This window comes from Salmo salar, chromosome 04 (assembly GCF_965601325.2).
Source record: "Salmo salar chromosome 04, fSalSal1, whole genome shotgun sequence".
NCBI lineage: Eukaryota > Metazoa > Chordata > Actinopteri > Salmoniformes > Salmonidae > Salmo > Salmo salar.
Window position 1 is genome coordinate 79145354 of NC_138294.1, and position 17844 is coordinate 79163197.

The following is a 17844-nucleotide window of genomic DNA, read 5'->3' on the forward strand; positions in this document are numbered from 1 at the left end:
GGTTGGTATAGAGGGATGAAGTGGTTGGTATAGAGGGATGAAGTGGTTGCTATAGAGGGATGAAGTGGTTGCTATAGAGGGATGAAGTGGTTGCTATAGAGGGATGAAGTGGTTGGTATAGAGGGATGAAGTGGTTGGTATAGAGGGATGAAGTGGTTGGTATAGAGGGATGAAGTGGTTGCTATAGAGGGATGAAGTGGTTGCTATAGAGGGATGAAGTGGTTGGTATAGAGGGATGAAGTGGTTGGTATAGAGGGATGAAGTGGTTGCTATAGAGGGATGAAGTGGTTGGTATAGAGGGATGAAGTGGTTGCTATAGAGGGATGAAGTGGTTGCTATAGAGGGATGAAGTGGTTGCTATAGAGGGATGAAGTGGTTGGTATAGAGGGATGAAGTGGTTGCTATAGAGGGATGAAGTGGTTGCTATAGAGGGCTGAAGTGGTTGCTATAGAGGGATGAAGTGGTTGGTATAGAGGGATGAAGTGGTTGCTATAGAGGGATGAAGTGGTTGCTATAGAGGGATGAAATGGTTGCTATAGAGGGACGAAGTGGTTGGTATAGAGGGACGAAGTGGTTGCTATAGAGGGACGAAGTGGTTGCTATAGAGGGACGAAGTGGTTGGTATAGAGGGACGAAGTGGTTGGTATAGAGGGACGAAGTGGTTGGTATAGAGGGACGAAGTGGTTGGTATAGAGGGACGAAGTGGTTGCTATAGAGGGATGAAGTGGTTGCTATAGAGGGATGAAGTGGTTGGTATAGAGGGATGAAGTGGTTGCTATAGAGGGATGAAGTGGTTGCTATAGAGGGACGAAATGGTTGCTATAGAGGGACGAAGTGGTTGGTATAGAGGGACGAAGTGGTTGCTATAGAGGGACGAAGTGGTTGCTATAGAGGGACGAAGTGGTTGCTATAGAGGGACGAAGTGGTTGCTATAGAGGGACGAAGTTGTTGGTATAGAGGGACGAAGTGGTTGGTATAGAGGGACGAAGTGGTTGGTATAGAGGGACGAAGTGGTTGGTATAGAGGGACGAAGTGGTTGGTATAGAGGGACGAAGTGGTTGGTATAGAGGGACGAAGTGGTTGGTATAGAGGGACGAAGTGGTTGCTATAGAGGGACGAAGTGGTTGGTATAGAGGGACGAAGTGGTTGCTATAGAGGGACGAAGTGGTTGCTATAGAGGGACGAAGTGGTTGGTATAGAGGGACGAAGTGGTTGGTATAGAAGGATGAAGTGGTTGGTATAGAGGGATGAAGTGGTTGCTATAGAGGGATGAAGTGGTTGGTATAGAGGGATGAAGTGGTTGGTATAGAGGGATGAAGTGGTTGGTATAGAGGGATGAAGTGGTTGCTATAGAGGGATGAAGTGGTTGCTATAGAGGGATGAAGTGGTTGGTATAGAGGGATGAAGTGGTTGGTATAGAGGGATGAAGTGGTTGGTATAGAGGGATGAAGTGGTTGGTATAGAGGGATGAAGTGGTTGCTATAGAGGGATGAAGTGGTTGCTATAGAGGGATGAAGTGGTTGGTATAGAGGGATGAAGTGGTTGGTATAGAGGGATGAAGTGGTTGGTATAGAGGGATGAAGTGGTTGGTATAGAGGGATGAAGTGGTTGCTATAGAGGGATGAAGTGGTTGCTATAGAGGGATGAAGTGGTTGCTATAGAGGGATGAAGTGGTTGCTATAGAGGGATGAAGTGGTTGGTATAGAGGGATGAAGTGGTTGCTATAGAGGGATGAAGTGGTTGGTATAGAGGGATGAAGTGGTTGGTATAGAGGGATGAAGTGGTTGGTATAGAGGGATGAAGTGGTTGCTATAGAGGGATGAAGTGGTTGCTATAGAGGGATGAAGTGGTTGGTATAGAGGGATGAAGTGGTTGGTATAGAGGGATGAAGTGGTTGGTATAGAGGGATGAAGTGGTTGCTATAGAGGGATGAAGTGGTTGCTATAGAGGGATGAAGTGGTTGCCATGCAATAAAAGTGGCTTAGGTGAGACTGGACTGGTGGATGTAGCTAGCAGGGGCCAGTAGTGCAGGTCAGTGTGGTGTATGTGTTTGTGGGTATGTGTGTTTGTGGGTATGTGTATATGTGTGTATCTGTTTGCGTCGTCACATACACAGGATAGGTGCAGTAAAATGTGTTGTTTTACAGGGTCAGCCATAGTACTAAGGCGCCCCTGGAGCAAATTAGGGTTAAGTGCCTTGCCGTCGGGTATTCGAACCAGCGACCTTTTGGTTACTGGCCCAACGCTCTAACCGCTAGGCTACCTGCCGCCTGTGTGCCCATGCGTGTGTGTACGAGAGAGTATGTGAGTGTGTGTGAGTTTGCATAAGACTTACCAGCCCATGGAGGGGGGCATCTGTCCTACACCGCCAGGGGGTAGGGAGTAGAAACCTGAGATGTCCTGGGACTGGGGCCTGTGAACGCCTGGAGGGGACACGCAGGAGAAGACACGCTCATTAACTCAGGGCCACTGACTCAGCAAGGGCCTCATTACCTGGCTGGGCACCTACCATTACACACACAGGTCACACACACGCATACACACACAACCACCCCATTCTCATACATCCCTGCTGTGTGTGTGTGTATGTATGTGTGTGTGTGCTCACTAGCTAATTGGAAGGGTCAAGGGGGTGTTGATGTAAGATGTACGAGAACTAAGGTTAAAGGTTTCCACCAGAGGCCCCTAGCATCCCTAACCCAGCATCTTGTTGATCCAGTACATCTGACTCACTACCAAGTGAAGTGAAAACAACTCTGTGAACTAGGTCTTTCATTCCACTCCTTTGTAACAGCCATTCGTCTTCTCCTTGGGCCAGCTGTTTTACTGTTTGGTCCCTGCATCGCACCACCAACAATAGCTTTATAACAAAGGGATCTTGACCCAAGTTTCTTCCCATGATGTGTCAGTCAGTCAGAAGCTCCTGAGAAGACGTGATGTTTTCCATTATGGAGATGGGCCCACATAAAAGAGCAGCGTCCCGACACAAAACAAAATGGCTTTCTCCGTGCCTTTCAAAGGAAGTCATTTGTCAACAGCGAGCACCTAGCACTTAAGCACAACCCGAACATAACCTATATTTGTTACAGAAGAATGCTGCAGATGACTGTAATCTGCCGTTGCTGTAGGCCTGTTTCTGCACTGGACCATCTATAAATCTGAAGGACTGGAATGTGACTGAGTCAACGTGACTCTCTCATCCTTCCCTCCAGACCCCTTCCCTCCAGAACCCCTCCCTCCAGACCCGTCCCTCCCTCCAGACCCCCTCCCTCCAGACCCGTCCCTCCCTCCAGACCCCCTCCCTCCAGACCCATCCCTCCCTCCCTCCAGACCCATCCCTCCCTCCCTCCAGACCCCTTCCCTCCAGACCCCCTCCCTCCAGACCCATCCCTCCCTCCCTCCAGACCCATCCCTCCCTCCCTCCCTCCAGACCCCTTCCCTCCAGACCCCTTCCCTCCCTCCAGACCCCTTCCCTCCCTCCAGACCCCTCCCTCCAGACCCCTTCCCTCCAGACCCCTTCCCTCCAGACCCCCTCCCTCCAGACCCGTCCCTCCCTCCAGACCCCTTCCCTCCAGACCACCTCCCTCCAGACCTGTCCCTCCCTCCCTCCCTCCAGACCCCCTCCCTCCAGACCCCCCTCCCTCCCTCCCTCCCTCCCTCCCTCCCTCCCTCCAGGCCCCTTCCCTCCAGACCCCTTCCCTCCAGACCCGTCCCTCCCTCCAGACCCGTCCCTCCCTCCCTCCAGACCCCTTCCCTCCAGACCCGTCCCTCCCTCCCTCCAGACCCCTTCCCTCCAGACCCGTCCCTCCCTCCCTCTAGACCCCTTCCCTCCAGACCCTTTCCCTCCTGACCCCCTCCCTCCAGACCCCCTCCCTCCCTCCAGACCCGTCCCTCCCTCCCTCCCTCCAGACCCCTTCCTGAAAAAGCCCCTGTCCTTCGTGTAGAGAACAGCTTGCAGTCTCAGTCTCTACTCTCCAGAGTCCAAACACAGTTACAACACACAAACTTCTGATGAGTTTGCACTAGTAATACCTACATTTAACTTCAACTTCCAGTTATTCATTTTTTGCATATTTTGTTGCTCTACTAATTCTTACAGTAAATAACAACATTAAATACTCCTGGAATGACCGTTTAAAAACATATGTGAAATGACATTAGACCCAGGATCAGTCACCAGTAAAAGATCAAACTGGTTAGTCAGATAACTCTCCAAGATGTTGTTAGGATATACTGTTTAAAATAGCATTTCAATACTAATTACCTTTTACTGTTACCAAAACCACAATAAGTGAAACTGCTATCATATCACAGTTCTAAATGAGTGGCCAGTAGCTCATGTGCTGTGCCCTGAAAAGGCCTCAAAGAGAAACCCCAGTACAGTACAGTAGTTTTGGTTTCTATTGAACTTCTCTTTTTCACCCTAATGCAGCAACAGTCACATCTGACAACTGCACACGTGAACAAATGTGTCAAGATGGTGTGACTTTGGTTCAGTATGATGGTTGACACACTGAATGACTATTAGTACAGGTCTGTACTGAATGCACTGACTGACACACTGAATGACTATTAGTACAGGTCTGTACTGAATGCACTGACTGACAGACTGAATGACTATTAGTACAGGTCTGTACTGAATGCACTGACTGACACACTGAATGACTATTAGTACAGGTCTGTACTGAATGCACTGACTGACAGACTGAATGACTATTAGTACAGGTCTGTACTGAATGCACTGACTGACAGACTGAATGACTATTAGTACAGGTCTGTACTGAATGCACTGACTGACAGACTGAATGACTATTAGTACAGGTCTGTACTGAATGCACTGACTGACACACTGAATGACTATTAGTACAGGTCTGTACTGAATGCACTGACTGACAGACTGAATGACTATTAGTACAGGTCTGTACTGAATGCACTGACTGACACACTGAATGACTATTAGTACAGGTCTGTACTGAATGCACTGACTGACACACTGAATGACTATTAGTACAGGTCTGTACTGAATGCACTGACTGACACACTGAATGACTATTAGTACAGGTCTGTACTGAATGCACTGACTGACAGACTGAATGACTATTAGTACAGGTCTGTACTGAATGCACTGACTGACAGACTGAATGACTATTAGTACAGGTCTGTACTGAATGCACTGACTGACACACTGAATGACTATTAGTACAGGTCTGTACTGAATGTACTGACTGACAGACTGAATGACTATTAGTACAGGTCTGTACTGAATGCACTGACTGACAGACTGAATGACTATTAGTACAGGTCTGTACTGAATGCACTGACTGACAGACTGAATGACTATTAGTACAGGTCTGTACTGAATGCACTGACTGACACACTGAATGACTATTAGTACAGGTCTGTACTGAATGCACTGACTGACACACTGAATGACTATTAGTACAGGTCTGTACTGAATGCACTGACTGACAGACTGAATGACTATTAGTACAGGTCTGTACTGAATGCACTGACTGACAGACTGAATGACTATTAGTACAGGTCTGTACTGAATGCACTGACTGACACACTGAATGACTATTAGTACAGGTCTGTACTGAATGCACTGACTGACACACTGAATGACTATTAGTACAGGTCTGTACTGAATGCACTGACTGACAGACTGAATGACTATTAGTACAGGTCTGTACTGAATGCACTGACTGACAGACTGAATGACTATTAGTACAGGTCTGTACTGAATGCACTGACTGACAGACTGAATGACTATTAGTACAGGTCTGTACTGAATGCACTGACTGACAGACTGAATGACTATTAGTACAGGTCTGTACTGAATGCACTGACTGACACACTGAATGACTATTAGTACAGGTCTGTACTGAATGCACTGACTGACACACTGAATGACTATTAGTACAGGTCTGTACTGAATGCACTGACTGACACACTGAATGACTATTAGTACAGGTCTGTACTGAATGCACTGACTGACACACTGAATGACTATTAGTACAGGTCTGTACTGAATGCACTGACTGACACACTGAATGACTATTAGTACAGGTCTGTACTGAATGCACTGACTGACAGACTGAATGACTATTAGTACAGGTCTGTACTGAATGCACTGACTGACAGACTGAATGACTATTAGTACAGGTCTGTACTGAATGCACTGACTGACAGACTGAATGACTATTAGTACAGGTCTGTACTGAATGCACTGACTGACAGACTGAATGACTATTAGTACAGGTCTGTACTGAATGCACTGACTGACAGACTGAATGACTATTAGTACAGGTCTGTACTGAATGCACTGACTGACACACTGAATGACTATTAGTACAGGTCTGTACTGAATGCACTGACTGACACACTGAATGACTATTAGTACAGGTCTGTACTGAATGCACTGATTGACACACTGAATGACTATTAGTACAGGTCTGTACTGAATGCACTGACTGACACACTGAATGACTATTAGTACAGGTCTGTACTGAATGCACTGACTGACACACTGAATGACTATTAGTACAGGTCTGTACTGAATGCACTGACTGACAGACTGAATGACTATTAGTACAGGTCTGTACTGAATGCACTGACTGACAGACTGAATGACTATTAGTACAGGTCTGTACTGAATGCACTGACTGACAGACTGAATGACTATTAGTACAGGTCTGTACTGAATGCACTGACTGACACACTGAATGACTATTAGTACAGGTCTGTACTGAATGCACTGACTGACAGACTGAATGACTATTAGTACAGGTCTGTACTGAATGCACTGACTGACAGACTGAATGACTATTAGTACAGGTCTGTACTGAATGCACTGACTGACAGACTGAATGACTATTAGTACAGGTCTGTACTGAATGCACTGACTGACAGACTGATTGAATATTAGTACAGGTCTGTACTGAATGTACTGACTGACAGACTGAATGACTATTAGTACAGGTCTGTACTGAATGCACTGACTGACAGACTGAATGACTATTAGTACAGGTCTGTACTGAATGCACTGACTGACAGACTGAATGACTATTAGTACAGGTCTGTACTGAATGCACTGACTGACAGACTGAATGACTATTAGTACAGGTCTGTACTGAATGCAGTGACTGACACACTGAATGACTATTAGTACTGGTCTGTACTGAATGTACTGACTGACAGACTGAATGACTAAAAGTACAGGTCTGTACTGAATGCACTGACTGACAGACTGAATGACTATTAGTACAGGTCTGTACTGAATGCACTGACTGACAGACTGAATGACTATTAGTACAGGTCTGTACTGAATGCACTGACTGACACACTGAATGACTATTAGTACAGGTCTGTACTGAATGCACTGACTGACAGACTGAATGACTATTAGTACAGGTCTGTACTGAATGCACTGACTGACAGACTGAATGACTATTAGTACAGGTCTGTACTGAATGCACTGACTGACAGACTGACTGACATGCAGGCAGACTGGCAGAGTGAGGGAAAGGAAGACGGATGGAGGGTATGTGAGGGGCCTATTGTCAGAGAAGCTGCTGGAAACTCACACTGTCAGCTGTAGTCTCTGTACACTGCATTATGAGGTATGATGTGAAATGTGAGCTTCCTGCAGTGTAAGGTGTCAGGGAAGAGGGGTGTGATGTGATTATGTGTGAGCTAAGGGGGTGAGGTGAGAGGGTGTGAGAAGGGGGTAAGGACTAGGGGGTATCAGGTGTGTACAGGGAGGCCTAGACCTCTCATTATGTGGTGAGTCACTGGCATAAACTCTCACATCACCCCTGGGCATTGTCATGTTACTTAGCTACTACACTGCCCAGCCCCAGTCTAGACAAGGAGTGGCAGAGCAGGGGGATTCACAGCTGGAGACAGAGAGATTGTCTGGGCTGGGGCCTGCTACCCTGCACTGCTCTGTGAGAGGGGCCCTCACTCTCTGCCCCTGTCTGAAAAAGGTCGGCCTTTCTCTGACCACAGGCAGTAGTACAGACAGACAGACAGACAGACAGACAGACAGACAGACAGACAGACAGACAGACAGACAGACAGACAGACAGACAGACAGACAGACAGACAGACAGACAGACAGTCTGATCGCTATTCAGCCCTGGTCAGTCTTCATCAGATCATTACAGGAGGACATTTTCATCAGCTCGTTAATTAAAGCTGTGTTTGGGTTAAAATGTAGTTTTTCCCTTCCACTGAAAATGAATCAGATCTATAGAATTGATAAAAATGAAATTAAACACGTGTGTCCATCGCTATCTCTCTGTATGTGAGTAGTAAGCTCGTGAGGAGATGTTGAGGAGAGTGATGGAGAGCTCGTGGTGTGTGTAAGTCTCTGAGTGACTATGCGAGCCAAGTGTGCGAACGACTGTGAGAGCATCCTAAGCAGAACCTTGTGGATGGCCCTGTGTGATTGTCACCCTAATTGCTTCCAGCTCTGTGTGTGTGTGTGTGTGTGTGTGCGTGCGTGCATGTGTTTGAGGGGGGTTGTGTGGCAAGCAGCCCCTCTTGGGGATGGGACCACTTCAAGTGCGGTGGTGGGGCAGCCGGAGGCTCCCTGGAAAGAAGGGCCTGTCTATAGCCGGCATCCCAAATGGCACCCTTTCCCCTACATAGTGCACTACTTTTGGCCAGGGCGCACAGGGCCCTGGCCTTCCCTGTAGCTCAGTTGGTAGAGCATGGTGTTTGCAACGCCAGGGTTGTGGGTTCGATTCCCACGGGGGGCCAGCACTGAAATGAAATGTATGCATTCACTACTGTAAGTCGCTCTGGATAAGAGCGCCTGCTAAATGACTAAAATGTAAAAAAAAATTAAAATGTAGGGCTCTGGTGATAAGTAGGGCACTATACAGGGAATAGGGTGCCATTTGGGATGTAAGCTCCTGTCTCTGGGCTGCAGCTGCTGCTCGGCTCCACACGGCTCCACTGCTGCAGCTCAGGAATCAGGGGTGGAGTTGGTGTGTGTATGTGGGAGGGGGGGGACGGGGGACGGCAGCAGCATGAAAACAGGACCAGGAGTTTTCCCTGACTGCATGAACTGACCAGGAAAATCTTCAGACCCAAGTAATTGGCTTTGAATTAGGGCCCAGATTTTGTCATGGTAAGGTCACAGCAGACTCCACAGAGACTTCGGCCCAGGTAGATGGTGAAAGGGGACTATATTCTTCTTTTGGTGTGTACCTAATCTTCAGGATTTCTGTTACAATTAAGCAGGAAGTACCACTTCACGTTGGTTCAGGTGAAAAAAATTACCATATACACTGGGAATGGAGAAGGCTAGAGGATGATTGGTCTACTCTGCTGTGGTGACTGACAGGAGAAGGCTAGAGGATGATTGGTCTACTCTGCTGTGGTGACTGACAGAGGGCTAGAGGATGATTGGTCTACTCTGCTGTGGTGACTGACAGGAGAAGGCTAGAGGATGATTGGTCTACTCTGCTGTGGTGACTGACAGGAGAAGGCTAGAGGATGATTGGTCTACTCTGCTGTGGTGACTGACAGGAGAAGGCTAGAGGATGATTGGTCTACTCTGCTGTGGTGACTGACAGGAGAAGGCTAGAGGATGATTGGTCTACTCTGCTGTGGTGACTGACAGGAGAAGGCTAGAGGATGATTGGTCTACTCTGCTGTGGTGACTGACAGGAGAAGGCTAGAGGATGATTGGTCTACTCTGCTGTGGTGACTGACAGAAGGCTAGAGGATGATTGGTCTACTCTGCTGTGGTGACTGACAGGAGAAGGCTAGAGGATGATTGGTCTACTCTGCTGTGGTGACTGACAGGAGAAGGCTAGAGGATGATTGGTCTACTCTGCTGTGGTGACTGACAGGAGAAGGCTAGAGGATGATTGGTCTACTCTGCTGTGGTGACTGACAGGAGAAGGCTAGAGGATGATTGGTCTACTCTGCTGTGGTGACTGACAGGAGAAGGCTAGAGGATGATTGGTCTACTCTGCTGTGGTGACTGACAGGAGAAGGCTAGAGGATGATTGGTCTACTCTGCTGTGGTGACTGACAGGAGAAGTCTTTCCCACTGGCCTGGCTGGTGTGTGTTAGGATGAGGGAGATGATAGATTGACCTACCTTTCTGACTCATGTCTGTGGGCAGGTGAGGGGGGCTGGGGTTGAAGTGGTCGTTGCTGTAGGGCAGGAGGGACGTCAGGGGGTGCATCCCGTGAGACTGTTGGACCACTGAAACTTTGTTGGACTGCAACAGAGAGTGAGGGGGAGAGAGACAGACGTAATTTTAAGCATGGCTTGGAACAAACAGATGTGCTTTGGAAGCAGAATACATTTGCTCCAATTGGGTTGGCTGGGGATTCGGGGAGGGGTGGAGGGTGTGGGGGTACATTTGATCGATAGGACTTTGATGATCAAGGGAGGCTGCGTGAGAGCTTGTTTGCTTTCATGTTTCTGTTTACAAATGGCTTTCAATAACTTAGGTGAAATCCAGTTATTTCTAATGCTAACAGCATGCTGTGTGACATATGATATGTCACAGTGGTTACCATGTTGGAGGTATTCACCCGTTCTTGGACACAGTTCCAATAGCAGAGCCTTTCATATTTTGTCAGTGTGTGTGTGTATGTGTTTGAAAGTTTGGCTGAGGCATTGATTTTCATGTGTATGTACATATTTCAGAAAACTTCTGTTTCTCTCTGCTGCTCTGAAGACTCCAGCAGCAGCACAACAGAGAGAGGCTGAGGCCCGCCTGGTCGGCTTCACATTGGCCCCCTGCTGTTTTATAAAGTGAATGCCTTATCACTTTAAGGCAGTCCTTCCACGCGCGCCGACACACATTACTAAAACCCACTTTCAACATTCCCCTATCCCCACCTGATTACATCACATCTAAACCTCGTAACACAGGTTCTCATCAGTATGATGTGGGAGAGCTAAAACAAAATACTACCACTACATTTAATGTTCCAAACACACAGCAACACAACATCAGAGCTGGGAGAGAAAAAGAGAGAGGTATCCCAATAACTACCGTGGGATATGCGTCAACAGCAACCTTGGGAAAATCCTCTGCATTACCATTAACAGCAGACTCATACATTTCGTCAGTGAAAACAATGTACTGAGCAAATGTCAAATTGGCTTTTTACCAAATTACCATATGATAGAGAACGTATTCACCCTGTACACCCTAATTGACAAACAAACAAAACAAAACAAAACAAAACAAAGGCTAAGTCTTCTCATGCTTTGTCGATTTCAAAAAAGCTTTTGACTCAATTTGGCATGAGGGTCTGTTATACAAATTGATGGAAAGTGGTGTTGGGGCACAAACATACGACATTATAAAATCCATGTACACAAACAACAAGTGTGCGGTTAAAATTGGCAAAAAACACACACTGGCCCAAGCCCCGCCGCTTCTCCTTCGCCCAAATCCAGACAGCTGATGTTCTGATAGAGCTGCAAAACCCGGATCCCTACAAATCAGCTGGGTTAGACAATCTGGACTCTCTCTTCCTAAAATTATCCGCCGCCATTGTTGCAACCCCAATTACTAGTCTGTTCAACCTCTCTTTCGTATCGTCTGAGATCCCTAAAGATTGGAAAGCGGCCGTGGTCATCCCCCTCTTCAAAGGGGGAGACACTCTAGACCCAAACTGCTACAGACCTATATCCATCCTACCCTGCCTTTCCAAAGTCTTCAAAAGCCAAGTGAACAAACAGATCACCGACCATTTCGAATCCCACCGTACCTTCTCCGCTATGCAATCTGGTTTCTGAGCTGGTCACGGGTGCACCTCAGCCACATTTTTGACATGCGTTTTTCTGGATTTTTTTTGTTGTTATTCTGTCTCTCACTGTTCAAATAAACCTACCATTAAAATGATAGACTGATCATTTCTTTGTCAGTGGGCAAACGTACAAAATCAGCAGGGGATCAAATACTTTTTTCCCTCACTGTAAGACACTTTTATGTACCAACATTTGTTGTTCCTCTAAAATCTGCGATCGTGACAGAAGGCGCTGCATGATTTACAACCAAACCGCCTATCCCTGCATCTCCAATTCAAAATTAAATCTAGAATCGGCTTCCTATTTCGCAACAAAGCCTCCTTCACTCATGCTGCCAAACTTACCCTCGTAAAACTGACTATCCTACCGATCCTTGACTTCGGCGATGTCATTTACAAAATAGCCTCAAACACACTACTCAGCAAATTGGATGCAGTCTATCACAGTGCCATCCGTTTTGTCACCAAAGCCCCATATACTACCCACCACTGCGACCTGTATGCTCTCGTTGGCTGGTCCTTGCTACATATTCGTTGCCAAACCCACTGGCTCCAGGTCATCTATAAGTCTTTGCTAGGTAAAGCTCCGCCTTATCTCAGCTCACTGATCACCATAGCAACACCCACCCGTAGCACGTGCTTCAGCAGGTATATTTCACTGGTCATTCCCAAAGCCAAAACCTCCTTTGGCCGCTTTTCCTTCCAGTTCTCTGTTGCCAGTGACTGGAACGAATTGCAAAAATCACTGAAGTTGGAGACTCATATCTCCCTCACTAACTTTAAGTGTCAGCTGTCAGAGCAGCTTACCGATCGCTGCAGATGTACACAGCCCATCTGTAAATAGCCCATCCAACCAACTAACTACCTCATCCCATATTTGTTTTAGTTTTTCATCCTCATCTGCACATCTATCACTCCAGTGTTAATTGCTAAATTGTAATTACTTCGCCACTATGGCCTATTTATTGCCTTACCTCCTTACTTCATTTGCACACACTGTATACAGATTTTTCTATTGTGTTATTGACTGTACATTTGTTTATCCCATGTGTAACTCTGTGTTGTTGTTTTTGTCGCACTGCTTTGCTTTATATTGGCCAGGTGGCAGTTGTAAATGAGAACTTGTTCTCAACTAGCCTACCTGGTTAAATAAATAAAGGTGAAATAAAATAAAAATGTCTTTCCACAGGGCCATGGGGTGAGACAGGGATGCAGCTTAAGCCCCACCCTCTTCAACATGTATATCAACGAATTGGTGAGGGCACTAGAAAAGTCTGCAGCACCCGGCCTCAACCTACTAGAATCTGAAGTCAAATGTCTACTGTTTGCTGATGATCTGGTGCGTCTGTCCCCAACAAGGAGGGCTTACAGAAGCACCAAGATCTTCAGCACAGATTCTGTCAGACCTGGGCCCTGACAGTAAATCTCAGTAACACAAAAATAATGGTGTTCCAAAAAAGGTCAAGTTGCCAGGACAACAAATACAAATTCCATCTAGAACCTGTTGCCCTAGAGCACACAAAAAAGCGATACATACTTCGGCCTAAACATCAGCGCCACAGTTAACTTCCACAAAGCTGTGAGAAATCAGAGAGATAAGGCAAAAAGGGCCTTCTATGCCATCAAAGGAACATAGAATTCGACATACCAATTAAGATCTGGCTAAAAATACTTGAATCAGTTATAGAACCTATTGCCCTTTATGGTTGTGAGGTCTGGGGTCCACTAACCAACCAAGAATTCACAAAATGGGACAAACATCAAATTGAGACGCTGCATGCAGAATTCTGCAAAAATATCCTCTGTGTACAATGTAAAACACCAAATAATGCATGCAGAGCAGAATTAGGCCAATACCCGCTAATTATCAAATCCAGAAAAGAGCAGTTAAATTCTACAACCACCTAAAAGGAAGCGATTCCCAAACCTTCCATAACAAAGCCATCACCTACAGAGTCCCCTAAGCAAGCTGGTTCTGGGGCTCTGTTCACAAACAGACACCACAGAGCCCAAGGACAGAAACACAATTAGACCCAACCAAAATCATGAGAAAACATAAAGATAATTACTTGACCCATTGGAAAGAATGAACAAAACAACTGAGCAAACTAGAATGCTATTTGGCCCTAAACAGAGAGTACACCGTGGCAGAATACCTGACCACTGTGACTGACCCAAACTTAAGGAAAGCTTTGACTATGTACAGACTCAGTGACCATAGCCTTGCTATTGAGATAGACCTGGCTCTCAAGAGAAGACAGGCTATGTGCACTGCCCATACATTTTTTTTATTTAACTAGGCAATTCAGTTAAGAACAAATCTTTATTTACAATGACGGCATAGGAACAGTGGGTTAACTGCCTTGTTCAGGGGCAGAACAACAGATTTTTACCTTGTCAGATTGGGGATTCAATCTTGCAACCTTTCAGTTACTAGTCCAACACTCTAACCATTAGGCTACCTGCCGCCCCAATTCAAAATAAGATGGAAACTGAGCTGCACTTCCTAACCTCCTGCCAAATGTATGACCATATTAGAGACACATATTTCCCTCAGATTACACAGATCCACAAAGAATTAGAAAACAAACCCGATTTTGATAAACTCCCATATCTACTGGGTGAAATACCACAGTGTGCCATCACAGCAGCAAGATTTGTGACCTGTTGCCACAAGAAAAGGGCAACCAGTGAAGAACAAACACCATTGTAAATACAACCCACATTTATGTTTATTTATCTTCCCTTTTGTACGTTAACTATTTGCACATAATATGACATTTGAAATGTCTTTATTCTTTTGGAAGTTTTGTGAGTGTAATGTTTACTGTATGTTTTTTATGTTTATTTCACTATTGTTTATTATCTACATTCCTTTGGCAATGTTAACATATGATTCCCATGCCAATAAAGCCCTTAAATTGAAACTGAATTGAGAGAGAGGGGGGGGGGTCTACAGTTTTTTCAGGAGTGAAGGGGCTTTATATTGGCATGGGAAACACATGTTAACATTGCCAAAGCTCTCTCTCTCTTTCTCTCTCTCTCTCTCTCTCTCTCTCTCTCTCTCTCTGTCTCTCTCTCTCTCTCTGTCTCTCTCTCTCTCTCTCTCTCTCTCTTTGTGTAGCACTCTCTCTCTTTGTGTAGCACTCTCTCTCTCCATCTCCCCCTCTTTCTCTCTCAATTCAATTCAATTTGCTTTATTGGCATGACGTAACGATGTACATATTACCAAAGCTTACTTTGGAGATTTACAATATTAACATAATTAAAATAATAATAAGCAATATTGTCAACGGGACAACAGTAAAAACAATAATCACGGGACAAAATAACCACTCTCTCTCTTTCTCTCCCTCTCTCTCCCTCTCTTTATCCCTCTCTCTATCCTCCCAGGACCACTGGTTCTGTTCCAAGGTCTGAGGGTGATGTACCTTCATAACATTATAGCCACACAATTTATTATTTACATCTCTCCCTTCCTAAAGGCAATTAGCCATCCTTGAAGTGGTTTTCTATGCGTGTTCCTTTTCTACACACTCACAGAGACCAAATGATTATCACCCTCCCTTTATTTAAACCCCCCCCCCCCCACACAACTTAGACATAATTCTGTTTCTGTCCTTGTAACGGGATACACGCATAGGAGCGAGTGCACACAAATACCCCCCCACCCACACACACACTCACAGAAATGTGAATTAACTTAAGACTTCAATCCAACTCCTATCTAAATCTTTGGTCTCCGATAACATCAAAGACAAAATTCCAATTAGATATTAAACCTTTTAAAGTACGGCAAACGCACTGTGCTCATCCTTCAGTAATCTAATTTCACTTAAAAGGACATATATTAGCATATTGATATTGCCTTTTATCTGGCGGGGTTGTGTTTGAACAGGAATCCACTGTTAAATAAGAGGTAATGGTGTTTGAGACATCACTGGGAATTAATGATGGATGATGACCTCCCCCCCCGACGGCCAATAGGCTACACCTTGACCCATGTCTCTGCCGCTTCATTCCCTATGCTGATGAAACACTTTACACATAATGTATTCTTTGGTGTTCACAGACCTAAGAAGGGTTTTTGAAGCGGAAATTAGGGGTCCTGTTCGGAGCACGGCCAGAGTGCTTTGAGTAACGTCTTTAATCTCTCTATTTCATCGTTGATACATTAAACACACTCACTTCTCCGTTGTTCATCATCTAGGCCCTCTGCTAAATATCAAGGTTAAATGAGCTACAATCATTTGGATTGAATGGTCTTGTTTGGGCCTTTCAAGTAGGTTAAAAAATACATTGTACATCGACTTACCTGTATAAATAAAGGTAAAAAAAGAGAGATAAAATCTAAATCAGAGTCATGTTAATTTGTAGTTTTGTAACATTGTCATGAATTAAGATAAAAGATAAAATAGCACTAATAAAACACTCACTTCACACGTGAATCAGTCGCAAGTTCCCATCAATTGCCGTTGTGTTAAGTACAGAAAACGACTATGTTGTAATGTCATGTACTGTTCATTACGTTACAGACCCTGTTCCTACTGTACTGCATACAGTGTAGTCTATCTGTGGCCCCTATGAAATCCCAAGTTGAGTGGCTGGGATGCAGACACAGACAGGCAAGTACACAGATGAGCAGGAGGGGCGACAGATGTGACTGTTAACCCATCCACTGTACCACCGCCACACTGAGCCCGAGCCTTGCTGTGGTGGCGCTGTGGGATAACCTGCGCTAGGCATTACTCATACACACACCCTCAGGTTTGTGTGCGAGCAGTGGTATAGAGGGGAAAATTACCCACACCTGACAGTGTGAGAGTGAAAGGGCTGGCTGAAGGGGCACAGGAAGTCGTCAGAATGAGACCTGAGACATTTACATTCTGTTTGATCCTGGAACTGGCTGTGTGCTATGTATGGATACAGGCCAGCTAGGGATGGAAATCATTTAAGAGTGGATGATTAAGTTGAAGGTTCTATAAAAAGACTGAGACAGTAAAACAACAAGTAGAAGGCTGTTGTGGATAAGAGTGATGCTGTTTGGACGTTTGTATGTGTGTGTATGCATGTGTGTGTATGCGTGTGTGTGTGTGTGTGTGTGTGTGTGTGTGTGTGTGTGTGTGTGTGTGTGTGTGTGTGTGTGAGTGTGTGTGTGTGTGTGTGTGTGTGTGTGTGTGTGTGTGTGTGTGTGTGTGTGTGTGTGTGTGTGTGTGTGTGTGTGTGTGTGTGTGTGTATGAGTGTGTGTGTGTGTGTATGTGTGTGTGTGTGTATGAGTGTGTGTGTGTGTGTGTGTGTGTGTGTGTGTGTGTGTGTGTGTGTGTATGAGTGTGTGTGTGTGTGTGTGTGTGTGTGTGTGTGTGTGTGTGTGTGTGTGTGTGTGTGTGTGTGTGTGTGTGTGTGTGTGTGTGTGTGTGTGTGTATGAGTGTGTATGAGTGTGTGTGTGTGTGTGTGTGTGTGTGTGTGTGTGTGTGTGTGTGTTGTGTCCCACTGGACACAAACTGGTTGAATCAACATTGTCAACGTATTGTGATGTGGAATCTACGTGGAAAATACATTGGATTTGAAAAATGTAATCCACATAAACTGTTGTTTTGAGGTAAAAATTCTACCACAGGATTATGTCATCACAAACCTTGTATAAAATATGTTGAATTTGGACCTTTAAAACAATGTCAGATCTTCAAGGTTATATCCACTATCATAAAAAATGACTGATCAAACTACAGCTACACTTTGGGCTCCTATCCAGGGTTTTAACAGCTCTGTTTAGCTATGATATTACTCACTGACTATTACCAATGTGGTGAGAATGATTGATGAGAGGTCTCCACTTAAAAATGAAATAGATTCACTGTTCCTATCAAACTCATTCCAAAGGGCAGGTTTAACAGAGCAAATTAAATGTAACCATACTTTATCACTCATATATCATCAATGATGCTATTTAGAGCTTTATACTGCCTTCAGAAAGTATCTACACTCCTTTACTTCTTCCACATTGTGTTGTGTTACAGCCTACATTTGACATTTTACTGGCCTACACACAA

At 45.3% G+C, this 17844-nt stretch overlaps 1 protein-coding gene across 12 annotated transcripts in view; it reads right to left on the minus strand.

Annotated features, from left to right (window-relative positions):
- Window positions 1–17844, minus strand: part of LOC106603814 (transcription factor 7-like 2) — a 96803-nt gene that overhangs the window by 16576 nt on the left and 62383 nt on the right. For all 12 annotated transcript variants that reach the window (XM_014197972.3, XM_014197970.3, XM_014197973.3 and 9 more), the window contains exons 4-5: window positions 10120–10243; window positions 2336–2423 (exon numbers count right to left, since the gene is read on the minus strand). In XM_014197972.3, the coding sequence (XP_014053447.1) occupies window positions 2336–2423; window positions 10120–10243 (212 nt within the window). The remainder of the gene's footprint in view (window positions 1–2335; window positions 2424–10119; window positions 10244–17844) is intronic.